This window comes from Chlorocebus sabaeus, chromosome 3 (assembly GCF_047675955.1).
Source record: "Chlorocebus sabaeus isolate Y175 chromosome 3, mChlSab1.0.hap1, whole genome shotgun sequence".
In the NCBI taxonomy this organism is placed as follows: Eukaryota; Metazoa; Chordata; class Mammalia; order Primates; family Cercopithecidae; genus Chlorocebus; species Chlorocebus sabaeus.
Window position 1 is genome coordinate 82,186,461 of NC_132906.1, and position 12,642 is coordinate 82,199,102.

Consider the following 12,642-nt stretch of genomic DNA (forward strand, 5'->3'; position numbering starts at 1 on the left):
CATTTAAAAAAGACCCTAAAAACAAAAACCAAAAATTGGAGACAAGCTGTGTCTTAGCAGTTAGAAAGTGTAACATTAAACATTAGTGTATTTGTCCCTGCTAAACCAAGAATAATTTATTTTCCTGATGAAGTCTCAAAGGCTTTATATTTTGGAAAAAAAGACTCAATTGTTTTTACTATGCTGTTTTTACAATGATAGAAAAGTGTACTAAATTTTAGAAAGCTTTTTTTCCTTTGAGATGGAGAGTGTCAGTCACCCAGACTGGAGTGCAGTGGTGCGATCTTGGCTCACTGAAAACCACCACCTTCTGGTTTCAGGTGATTCTTGTGCCTCAGCCTCTCAAGTAGCTGGGTTTACAGGTGTGGGACACCACATCCGTCTAATTTTTGTGTTTTTAGTAGAGACAGGGTTTTGCCATGTTGCCCAGGCTGGTCTGGAACTCCTGGCCTCAAGTGATCTGCCCCCGATGGCCTCCCAAAGTGCTGGAATTGCAGGCGTGAGCCACTGTGCCTGGCCGAAAGATTTGAAAGTGTATTAAAACAGAAGGAATTTTCTGCCTTACTTTGAGTTAACTGGATTATGTTACTTTCTGGAAGCCAGAAAGCCATTCCTGAGCCCAGGATTGTTAAAAAGTTTCTGCTTTACTTTATACATGAATGCAGAATAGTTTGAGGACAGCTTTTAGGGTACAGCTATAGCTCTTACCTATAGTGTCTTGAAACAAATGATTTTTTTTTTTTTTAAATAAACAGTCACTGATTCCCTTCTAGAACCAGCTGAGGGAAGTAAACTCCTAAGTGGTTTTCATATGAGTGGGTGGCAGGATTCTCATCCACAGAGTGGAAGATTAAGGATCGGTAAGTAGGCAGTAGCAAGTGAGAAAGACGTCTGAATCATGAATGGCGGTCGGTGTTGACACAAATACCACTATAAAAATGTATGGGTGTTTAGCATCTGGGAAGAATGATTGGAGTTTGCCTGTCTTTGTTGTAGTGTTTTCTGCGCTTCCCTGTGTTTTGCCCTGTTCACCAGCAATACCGAGTTGGTAGATCGTCTGATCCAGTGCATTATGGAGAGAGGAAGTACATGTTTTTCCAGTATTGGAGTGCCAGGATTAGTTCTTTGTTATCTAGGTTCAGAAGATGAGTAATGACACGGGATATAACAACTAAGGCCAGGCAGGGAAGGTACCAACATGGTAGTTTGGGGTGGCAGGCTGCCCATTTTCTCACAATTACTAACCTTAATTGAGTACCTGCTGTGGGCCAGGTATTGTTTTGATGTGTTTCAGCCTTGGCTAATTTCATCTTCTTAATAACTATCTATGAGATAGATATTGTTATTATGTCTATGTATAGTGTGTCTATGTCATAGTATCTATCTATGTCCATTTTACAGATGAGGAAACCAAATACCAGAGAGGCACTCTAGTAACTCAGTCATAGTCACAGAAGCAGTATTGGAGCCCAAGCCTTCTGGCATAACGCCTGTGCTCTTTTTTTTTTGAGACGAAGTCTTGCTCTGTCGCCCGTACTGGAGTACACTGTCACCGTCTTGCCTCACTGCAGCCTCTGCCTCCTGAGTAGCTGGGGTTACAGGCATGCGCCACCACGCCTGGCTAATTTTTTTGTTAGTAGAGACAGGGTTTCATCATATTGGCCAGGCCGGTCTTGAATTCCTGACCTCAGGTGATCTGCCCACCTCTGCCTCCCAAAGTGCTGGGATTACAGGCTTGAGCCGTCGTGCCAGGCCAACGCCTGAGCTTTTAACTACTAGGCTTGGTTGTCCCGCAGGCCACGTTCTAGGTATTAACAAGTAAATGCTTGCAGAAAAGGCAACAGATTTTTGTTAGCTCTTTTCACATTTTTTCTGGTTGGTTTTTCCTACTATTTAGTTGGTTTTTGTAGCATCGTCCACACTACTATCATAGCCACAGTAAAATAGGACTTTTTACTGTTATTATTCTTGGGTTGAATAATAGAACCCACTTAATGTGAGTTGTTTTGTAATAGAGGAATAAGAGGAATAAAAGAAGTGGGTACTGGTTCGCTTGGTTTCTTTCCCTTTTCTCCATTTCTTAAGCTGTTGTTTTGGCATTATATTCCTAGTACTTTCCTGTAACTCTTTCCCCATCGGTGCTCAAAAGAGTTAAGTAGCTTCAGAACCTGAGTGTGCCTTCCCTCAGGACAAGCTGGGATTACAGAAAGAATGGACGACGGGGATGTTTATCACTTAGAAGAATAGAATAAAATGATATCATTGGACTCTTCTTTTTTTCCTACCTCCTGATTGGAAACCATCAGGAATACGATCATCTGAGCATTTTTGCTGACATATTTTTAATTTTTGTGTGTGCTTTTCTTTGTTTTCTCAGTTGTATTACTTGTGATATGAAAATAAAACTATTCTAAACACTCAAATGAAAATTTTTAAGGGAAAATGAATAGCATCAAATTTGTTTTATCACTTCTGCTGAAAGTTTTATATTTGACTTTTTTTCCCCCCCCAGACAGGGTCTTGCTTTGTCACCCAGGCTGGAGTGCAGTGGTGCCATGTCAGCTCACTGCAACTTCTGCCTCCCAGGTTCAATCAGTTCCCCTGCCTCAGCCCCCAGAGTAGCTGGGATTACAGGCGCGTGCCACCACGCCTGCTAATTTTTGTATTTTTAGTAAAGATGGGGTTTCGGCTGGGCGCGGTGGCTCAAGCCTGTAATCCCAGCACTTTGGGAGGCCGAGACGGGCGGATCATGAGGTCAGGAGATCGAGACCATCCTGGCTAACACGGTGAAACCCTGTCTCTACTAAAAAATACAAAAAACTAGCCGGGCGAGGTGGCGGGCGCCTGTAGTCCCAGCTACTCGGGAGGCTGAGGTAGGAGAATGGCGTGAACCCGGGAGGCGGAGCTTGCAGTGAGCCGAGATCCGGCCACTGCACTCCAGCATGGGCGGCAGAGCGAGACTCCGTCTCAAAAAAAAAAAAAAAAAAAAAAAAAAGATGGGGTTTCACCGTGTTGGCCAGGCTGGTCTTCAACTCCTGACCTCGTGATCCGCCCGCCTTGGCCTCCCAAAGTGTTGGGATTACAGGCGTGAGCCACCACACCTGGCATATTTGACTTTTCTTCCACTTTGGGGACGATTATTATGTAATGTGTCAGAAATTTTCTTTTAATAAATTATAGGATATTATTGAACATTTCGTTAACAGAATCTATTGTTCTAAGCTCTTTCATATTTTCATGTATTGTGTGTCATGTAATTTATAGATGTGAGAGCTGTCTTAAGAATATTCTAAAGAGTGTTAAGCATAATCAACTCCACTTTTTCTTCAAATATTACCAATGTGCATTTGTGAAGAGATAATGTTGTTTTGTTTAAAATATAATTATTTTATATAAATAAAGAACAAAGGCTGGGCGCGGTGGCTCACACCTGTAATCCCAGCACTTTGTGGGGCTGAGGTGGGAGGATCACTTGAGGTCAGGAGTTCAAAACCAGCCTGCCAACATAGTGAAACCCTGTCTCTACTAGAAATATAAAAAAAAATTAGTCATGCGTGGTGGTGGGCACCTGTAGTCCCAGCTACTTGGGAGGCTGAGGCAGGAGAATCGTTTGAACCCAGGAGGTGGAGGTTGCAATGAGCGGAGATCGCTCCATTGCACTCCAGCCTGGGCGACACAGCAAGACTCTCTCTCTGTCTCAAAAAAAAAAAAAAAAAAAAAAGCACAAAGTATGTTTAGTAACATAAAGTTTAACCTTTTACATTTTTATGAAATAAAGTTTGATATCTGTACATTGAAATGAGCTGCTTTCTATTGTTTTGTATTATAACTTAAACTTGTGGCTTTTCAATTTGAAAACTTACTGCCATGTAGAATTTGATTTTTTTCCCTAATGCAACACTTTACTTAAAAATTATGGAGTAGAACCATATTTTTTAGAAGAGCAGGTTTTATGAAACCTAAAATTCAAACTCTGGAAGTTACATGATGTGGTGGAAGAAGTGCTGCACTGAGAATTCCAAGAATATTGGGCTTGGTTTTGCCCAATGCCAACAGTATTTCATTGAGTGCACCTTGTTTTAAACGGAAGCAAAACCGAAATGTAAAAAGTAAAGTAGAGGTTCCTCTTCAAAGACTTTCCTTTACATCAGATTGGGAATAAATAGTAACTTCTCTTAGAAGCAAAATTTATTCAAAGGCCTGTGCTAACGTTCTTAAATATCTGCTAGCTGTAATAAAGCAATCAATGTACTTTATGTTCTTAGCTCCCACAATGTAGCCTAAATATTTGCCCTGGCATGCTTATACTGGTCCAAGCAAGCAAGCATTAAGTCATAGCCTGTTCCTCTTCCTTATTTGAAGGTGTTTTTACCTTTCTTAGCATTCCACAAGATACTTCCTCCTTCCTTTGTTCTCCTCTGCCTTTGCCTCTTTTAAAAAGTTCTACATTGCTAGCCAATCAGGACAAATACATAATGTGAGGTCCCGTTCCAGCCAGTGGAAACCAGACACAGCAGTGGGGTGGACGCCTCAGGTTATAAATGATCCTGTCTCCATTGTTCAGTGTACTCTCCTGGCAGAACTGCTGGCAAGTGTACCCTTTCTGCAGAAAGTACAACTGACCTTGCTGGGGAAATTAAATTTATGTTCAAGTGCTGTTTCTTTACGGCACCAGGGAACAAGCATTTCTAACAGAAGTCTGTCTGGTTCTTGAGTCCCTGCCCTGAAGCCCTGCCTCTGGATGTCAGTTAACTCACTTATAAAACTGCTGCTCTGGAGACAGATAGTTCTGTTGGCATTTATGAGATTGTGTCTTATCCTAACAGACTGACTTTTATGGAAGCTGATGCAGATAGTTGTTTATTCATGGAAGAAATAATGTGTTGATTACGTGAATTTGCTAAACGCTGGGGATTTAGTAGAGAGTAAGACAGCTAGTTGTTGCCCTCATGAAGGTTAAGTGTGACAAGGACTGTCATAATTGCAGGTTGTAGTATATGTGATCACACAGTGATGATACCTAGCCAGGTGTGGGAGGACCGGAAAGGAACCCTAAAGAAAGTGGCAGGCTGGGCGAGGTGGCTCATGGCTGTAATCCCAGCACTTTGGGAGGCCGAGGTGGGCGGATCACCTGAGGTCAGGAGTTCGAGATCAGTCTGTCCAAAATGGTGAAATCCTGTCTCTACTTAAAATACAAAAATTAGCCGGGTGTGGTGGTGTGCGTCTGTAGTCCCAGCTACTTAGGAGGCTAAGGCAAGAGAATTACTTGAACTCAGGAGGCAAAGGTTGCAGTGAGTGGAGATCGTGCCGCTGCACTTCAGCCTGGGTGACAGAGACTCCATCTCAAAAAAAAAAAAAAAAGAACGAACATGGCATTAGCTGAAATTGGAAGCATGCCACCCTGAACTCTGGGAGGAAATGGTTATTTTCCTCCCACCCAGACTGCTGCCTCCCAGCCTGACTCTTAGATCCCTCTTGCCTCTCAAAGTGTTCATTTGTTTGTTCATTCGTTCAGTTATTCTTCCAACACTATTGATTGAATAACGACTGTGCCAGGCACTGTGCTCGGGATTTTAAATACCTAACTTGAAACAGCTGGACAGGGGTTTCTGTGCTTATGGAGCTTACATTTTAACGGGTTAGGCAGTTGCAGAGGGTGGACAGTGCACAAGATAAGTAGGCAGATGCTATGCCAGAATTCTGCAGCCTGCAACCAGAGCGAGTCCTTCATTTCCTTGCTCTGAGGCTGCAGTTCAGTCTCTTTCATGTGACTGTGAGGCCCTGCTTACCCCCAGCCTCTCTCTTCAGGTCCCAGACACTCTGTTTTTCACTACGCTTGTATTTCTTAGGTCTCCTTTCAGTCACCACGCCCGAGAAAATTTTCAGAAATCTATTTTTGGATTAGAGATCCCCTGTTGTCACATGCCCTCTTTACAACTTATACATAACATGCACCACATAATCATTCCTTAGCTGCTGTGTGGCTGTATTGAAGGTTTGTCTTTTCTACCAGCCTGTAAATTACCTGTTGGCTAAGATGATGCCTTTCTTGTTCTGTCCTGTGTCTTCAGGGCCCAGAATTGGGCCTATTGTAATAAGAGCTGGTTTGGTGAAAGGAGGTAAAAGGGGAGAGAGTTCCTGGCTGAGCCTGGCTGAACTGAGAAGGTCGTGCAAGGCTGGGGAGCCTGCCTGGGCCTTGGGCGGCAGGGTAAGGTGCCAGATGAACACGGGTGGGGCTAAGACTCATGCTTAGGCAGACAGGATCAAGTATTGAAACCAGCCTAGGGAGTTCAACCTTGGTTTTGAGGCTATGGGATGTCATGAAAAGCTTAAATGGATTTTGGGGACTCCTAGTTTGTTTTGATAACATTAAATATGTTCTCAAAATCATTAACAATTTGAAAAACAACTTCAGACATGGCTGGCTTAATTTTTAAACTATGAAAATATGAAGTATGCAATTATGATTCTTATGGTGAAAAAGTTCAACATGTACGTAAGAGCATACAATTTTAATTTCCCTTTTCCTACTACTTTTAATCCTACTTTTTAAATTTAATTTAATTTTTTTTTTTTTAATATAGACAAGGTCTTGCAGTGTTGCTCAGGTTGATACAGAACTCCTGGACTCAAGCGATCTTCCTGCCTGAGCCTCCTGAGTAGCTGGGATTATAGGCCTGGGTTACCATGCCTGGCTGTCTATCCTACTTTTGATCAGTAACTTGGTTTTGGTAGCTGTCCAAAGCATAAACTTTCCTGTGCATTCAAATGTGTATTTCTGTCTTAATGTAGGAAAGGTCATACTCTATGTACTCCAACTTGCTACCCCCGCCCCCAGTATATACTTTATTTTGCTTATTTTTACAGTGTAAGCGTTACTCTCTTAAAACCTAATTATCATTCATCATTGCCTTGTATAGAACCAAGGCATCTCGGACCACGTACCAAATCCCGTAAGGCCTGGCCAGAACAGGGCCATGCTGTCCATGCTCCTTATGTTGTGCTTTGCTGCTGCTTCCTTACTGCGTTTCAACTTTAGCTGACTGATATTCTTTCCCTATTAAATTGCTTCCTCATCTAGGATTTTTGTATATGCAGTTCCCTCTGTCTAGTAACTTTTCTGCCTGATCTTTTCATGGTAGCTAGGTGTTTGTGTGTGTGTGTGTGTGTGTGTGTGTGTGTGTGTGTGTGTGTGGTTTTAGAGACAGGGTCTCACTTTATTTCCCAGGCAGGAGTACAGTGAGTGGTGCCATCATGGCTCACTGCAGCCCTGACCTCCTGGGCTCATGCAATCCTCCTGCCTCAGCCTCCCAAGTAGCTGGGACTACAGGTCCCACTACCACACCCAGTAATTTTTGTATTTTTTGTAGAGATAGGGATCTTGCCATGTTACCCAGGCTAGTCTCTCAAACTTCTACTCTCAAGTGATCCTCCCATCTTGGCCTCCCAAAGTGCTGGGATTACAGGTGTGAGCCACTGTGCTTGGCCTGGCTAGATGTCTTTATCCTTAGGTTTAAAAGTTCACTCCAGAAGGGCCTTTCTGAGCAGCCTATCTGAAACAAGTTCTCCCTAGTATTCTTGCCTCAATACTCTTTGTTTCTGTGTAACATTTATTTTGGTTATCAATTGATTTGTTTATTTTCTGTTTCTCTCATTAGTTTGTAATAAGCTCCGTGAGGGCAGAAAATGTATTTCATGTAGTGTTGCTGGGCGGATAGTTATTGAATTAATGTGTAAGTGGTTTAATAAGAACATATAGATCAACTGCATTCTTTCTAAAGGCTAATATTTCATCTTACGGATGTATTAGTCCCTTATTGAAGGGTTATTAAATTGTTTTGCAGAATTTTTTTCTTATTAAAACACCACCAACAAATTCAAAATAATGAATTTCTTTGAATGTCTGTGTCCATGCATGTGGGTATGTCTGTAGGATGACTTCCCAGGAGTAAAATTTCAGAACAAAAGATAACATGTCCTCAAACTTTTGATAGATACTGGCAATTTCTTTTAAAAAAGATTATACCATTTTCTACAATACCGGTAATATAAGAAGTATTTAACTTTGTCATCCTTGCCATTATCAGACTTTAATTTGCTGGATGAAAAGTGAGATCTCATTGTTTTAATTTGTGTTTCTGTGATTATGACCAAGGCTGAACATAGATATTTTCCTTTGAGAAGTGTTTTTATGTGAAGAGCTTTTAGTTTCATCTTTGGCCCAGTTTTTGGTGATGATTGTTGGTCCTTTTTTAGTTAATTCAGAGTTTGATTAAAAATTTTTTAAACTTATGATGTTATAGGCAACTTTTACAGTGATGTCACTTAGTGTCATTGAATTTGGAGCTTTATAGGGCTTTTTTAAAAATCTCTTCAAAAGTAATTTTGTAGAGCCTGGTAATGAAACTTTGTTCTGAAAGACCATATTGGAGCTGAATATATAATATTTAGTAGTTTATTACTGAACCAGTAATACAACTTTTAATGTCCAGTGCATAATAGACCCTCAGTAAAGAATTTTTGGATGAATGAATGACAAGTGAAAAGTTAATTTTTAAGGCAGCTTGATTTTATTTGAAAGTTCATTTAGTAGAATTTGATTTTCATAGCAAGAAAACTTAAGCATGCTGTTAAGTTACAAGATAAGATTGCTTTGTGGCATTCTACAGAAGTATTGGATTTGTGGCAGTGGAATTTTTAGTTTGCCGTGTCAGATATAGATATGGCTTTATATATCCACACACAGCTATAACATGTATATACAAATAAGTGACAACATATGACTGATGAATTTTTGAATTACCTTTTAAAATTTGCCTGTTCTCTCAAGTGATGAACTTTTTAGATAGCAGTTTATTTTCTCTCATCACGTTGGAAAGAAATGTTAAAAGTTTTCTTCTGGGTTTATTATAATCCAGCCTTCATCAGCCATCACTCTTCCTGTATTTTGTTCAAGAGGCACTAATTGTTCACATTTGGCAGGTTTAACACTTCCTGACAGAGAGGCTATTAAGGGGAAGTATTCTCCAATAACTGTCACTGGCTGGAACAAAGAACCTTCCAACTCAATGTGTGGAAACCACTAACATTCTTAAATGACCCTTTTCATGGATTTTCATCCCTTTAAGCTAAAATTTGGAGAATGTAGGGTCAGCGAAAACAGCAAGGTGTAATAAAGCAGTAAACCTTGATTTTGGAAGGCATAGGGTGGGAGGTATAGATTTATCTCTGACTTGAAAACAATTGTTATTTGGAAAATCTCATTAGCAGATGTGACTGCTTGGAGTAAAAAAAAAAAAACAAAAAACAACTTAAAACTGATGTCGCTTTCAGGACCGCTTTGAACTTAACAAGCACCTATTTGTGGAGCAGACTGGCTAATGAAAGGAAATTAAATTTTTCTGACAACTTCCCCTGCCAACCTCCTTATTCAGGAGATGTTATTAGGTACTGAAGACCTTTGAGGAAGATTTTTTTTTATTAGACATAAGTGAACCAGTTATAAACATCCCCTTTTTCCCCCCTTTCTTGGAGGATTCTGACATGGTTGCTCTACATTTTAAATGTATTAGTTTAAAAGCTTAAAAAACACTGGGCTTCACTTTAGCGTTTTAGTCATTTTCTAAAAATTCAGTCACACTTACCAGCTGTGGTTTCAAAACAATATTGTCAGTTGTTGTGATAGTTTAGTTTGTGTCACTGAATTACACACACACGCGCGCGAAGGAGGCTTAAATTTCAACATTATCTTTATTGTTATTTGGGGAAATGATTCAGCAGTGTCCTGTGTTGGATGTGTTAGGTGAGGGTTAATGATCAGTGAAATTACTTAGATTCAAGGGAAGTTTTTGTCTTTTCAGCTTCTTAGAGGTAGAAGTGGCATTGGTTAATATTTAGCAATAACTAATCCTTAAATGGATAAACTCTTACCCTTTACTGTTTAGGGAAGCATTTTCTTTCTTTTGCTTTTTGGAGTTTTTTTCTCCAATAGTTGATTCATTGAAATTAAAGTTTTAATTTATGTAACAAGATACAATTGTAGAGGTAAAATATGTACCTGGTAAAAAGACGAAAGAAACAGTAGAACAGAAAAGGTAATGCAGATTGCCAAAGGGATTTTTTGGAACAATTTATAATTCCTGTAGGTACTGGAAATTAACTTTTATATTTCTGGAAAATCGATCAACTACTCCCAAACAATAGAGAATCAACTCCCCCTGCTGACAGAATCTAGGAAAACATGACGCATAATATTGGACAGAAACAAGCTGGCTGCGGACAAGCTTTAATGACCTGATTTATGATTCAGTATTGATTGTAAACATCTAAATTCTGCCATTAAATTCCGGCAACTGCACCAAATCATTGGCAATTCTGGTAGTGCTTCCTGCCAGCTCATTTCAACTGCTTTGAGTTTCTTAATATAATAATGATGAGGTAGAATTTACATTCCACTTATGGTATTAATTTTACATTTCTCTGAATGAAAAGGGTTAGAAGGTTGTAAAATTGAACATTAAATGAATCGGAGGAGACAGTAGTGCAATATATGACTGCCCTAAAGACATTGTGCAATGCCTCATGGGATTAATGTTGAGTCTCATTTCCTGCTTTTACAGGATGCAGAAGAAGCTGTCAGAATTGCAAGGGAAATTGGTAAGTCCTTAAATTAACTTTGGTAGGGTTTCTGTGTCTTTCAGCAGATATGGTTGAGTCAACAGGTAATAAGTAATTCCCATAGAGCAAATAATACTTTAATAGTTTTAGATTTTGATTACTTGTTGCTCTGGAAGAATTTATCAGTTGAATTACCAAATTCTATTATTAAAGGAGACTTTAAAGAGTAATTTGACCTTAGCTATACGTAGCTCTTTTGTAAGATGAAATCACAGGCTAATTCAAAGAAGGAATTGTCTTAAGAATTCTAAAGATTGGATATAAGTTTAATGTCAATTTATATGTACATAGTTGAATGTGGTTTGTTAAAATTAAGAACATTGGATTAAAATGAAGATACCATATTTGATATAGTTCTTTAAGTTTTTGCCTTTTTCTAAGATGTTAGGTATCAACTTAATCTTGCTAAACAGGAAAGATAAAATAGATGTGGGAAATTAGAACTGAATGTTCGGAATTGGAATAAAAGGTAGACTGGAGGAGTTTTTAATGGCTGTTTTACATGTACTTGTATTTGGGGCAGTGTTTCCCAGCTTTTTAATTTCTTTTCTTTTCTTTTTTTTTTTTTTTAAGATGGAGTTTTGCTCTTGTTGCCCAGGCTGGAGTGCAATGGCGCGATCTTGGCGCACTGCAACCTCCACCTCCCGGGTTTAAGTGATTCTCCTGCCTCAGCCTCCCTAGTAGCTGGGATTACAGGTGCCCGCCATCACGCCCAGCTAATTTTTTGTATTTTTAGTAGAGATGGGGTTTCACTATGTTGGCCAGGCTGGTCTCGAACTCCTGACCGCAGGCGATCCACCTGCCTCAGCCTCCCAAAGTGCTGGGATTACAGGTGTGAGCCACCGCGCCCGGCTCGCAACTTTTTAATTTTAAAAATATTCTTGGCGGTCATGAGAACTATTTTTGGTATCTGCTAATTGAGAAAATGTTTAAGGGCATGCTATTATCATGGATTAACAATATTGTTAAATAACTTTGCAGGTTTAATAATCAAATCAGTAATTGTATATATTTGACAGAAATGTGTACGGAAATGAGAGAAATTAGGCAATGCTTGTAGTCAGGGATCCCAGCATCTTCTCAGCATTCCTGCACTCCTCAGTCCAAGCATCTCATCGTGCCACACAAACATTTCTGCAGGCCTGTTTTCTCATTAAGATTATTTAGATCTATTTTCTGCCTCTAGAGAGCATTTGATTTGGCAAAGTTCATATAGTTGTGATATGTAGAAATATCTTATTGGTCTGGAAGTGATCACTTGTACTAATAAGCGTGTTCTTTGCAAATGGGACAGTCTAACTTAGCAGGTCTTTAGTGACCTGAAAAGCAGTTTGGCTTGTTGCATCCTTGTTTATAGTTGGTTCTGTCTAAATTGTTTGGGCTTTGCTCATCATTAAGTGTGTTTTGTTGTTTGCTTTGCAAAAATCTATCTTATTGATATAGGTCCTGGATTTAAGACCAGACCATAGAAAATCTTATTTTATCTGACCACCTCATCTCTTCGTTATTTTTTTTCAGAATCATTAATATTTCACAAAGCATTTCAGTACTTCATAGGAACATTTGCTCCACTGCTAAATAAATTGGACTATATGTAACTGATTCTGTGGTTTCTTTATTGAGAAAAATCAAAAGTTTCTGTCCATGGTTTAAAATCACTGGTGTTCCTCATCGCCTAAGAGGCATGTAATATACCTACTGGCTTTTGAGGATAGTTTTCTAAAATAGTTTAATTTCATCCTGCCAGACATCTTTACATTTAAAAAGCCCTTTTTCTAGTTCTAGGTTAGACATTATTATCAACCTCAATGGATATAATAATACTGTTTTTATTATAATAGTATCAATGTAAAGAAGGACAATATTTAGAGAAATTTGGGGACATAAAGGGATTAGACGAAAATCTACAGTTACACTGCAGTGCCACATTTTGAATGGTGAATCTTGGACTTGCAAGCATTCCCT

General features: G+C 39.4%; 1 protein-coding gene across 1 annotated transcript in view; it reads left to right on the forward strand.

The window, feature by feature from the left end:
* PCCA (propionyl-CoA carboxylase subunit alpha) overlaps positions 1–12,642 on the forward strand; it is a 435,698-nt gene that overhangs the window by 131,365 nt on the left and 291,691 nt on the right. Inside the window, exon 8 of the mRNA XM_007960786.3 lies at positions 10,620–10,656. Within this exon, the coding sequence (XP_007958977.1) occupies positions 10,620–10,656 (37 nt within the window). The remainder of the gene's footprint in view (positions 1–10,619; positions 10,657–12,642) is intronic.